We start from the raw sequence: 341 nt of genomic DNA on the forward strand, positions 1-341 counted from the left end.
AGCAGGGCTGGTGGGGACGGGGCGGTGCCAGGGGGTCCCGACCCCTATACTCACTTCCCGATGAGCTGCGCCGCTTTCTTCTCCACCTCCCCGAGGGGACATGTCGTCTTGTTTTCTTGCACGGGGAAATAAAAGCTGGAAGGGAAGGGGTTAAAACCCAGAAATAAACCACGCTGCCGGCCGGGTTTCCGGTCGGCTCCGCTTTATTTATTTGGTTTATTGATTGATGGGATTGATTCCTCGGCTGGGCTTGCAGCCTGGCGTCGGGAGAGGTCTCCCTCGCCCTGCTCGCAGACCTCCCGCTTTCTCCCAGCGCCGGGACCGCAGAGAAATGCTCAGAA

General features: G+C 59.2%; 1 protein-coding gene across 1 annotated transcript in view; it reads right to left on the bottom strand.

Annotated features, from left to right (window-relative positions):
* ST3GAL4 (ST3 beta-galactoside alpha-2,3-sialyltransferase 4) overlaps positions 1 to 341 on the bottom strand; it is a 4,359-nt gene that overhangs the window by 2,476 nt on the left and 1,542 nt on the right. The window contains exon 3 of the mRNA XM_010138165.1: positions 55 to 135. Within this exon, the coding sequence (XP_010136467.1) occupies positions 55 to 135 (81 nt within the window). The remainder of the gene's footprint in view (positions 1 to 54; positions 136 to 341) is intronic.

This window comes from Buceros rhinoceros, unplaced genomic scaffold (genome assembly GCF_000710305.1).
Source record: "Buceros rhinoceros silvestris isolate BGI_N320 unplaced genomic scaffold, ASM71030v1 scaffold26786, whole genome shotgun sequence".
NCBI lineage: Eukaryota > Metazoa > Chordata > Aves > Bucerotiformes > Bucerotidae > Buceros > Buceros rhinoceros.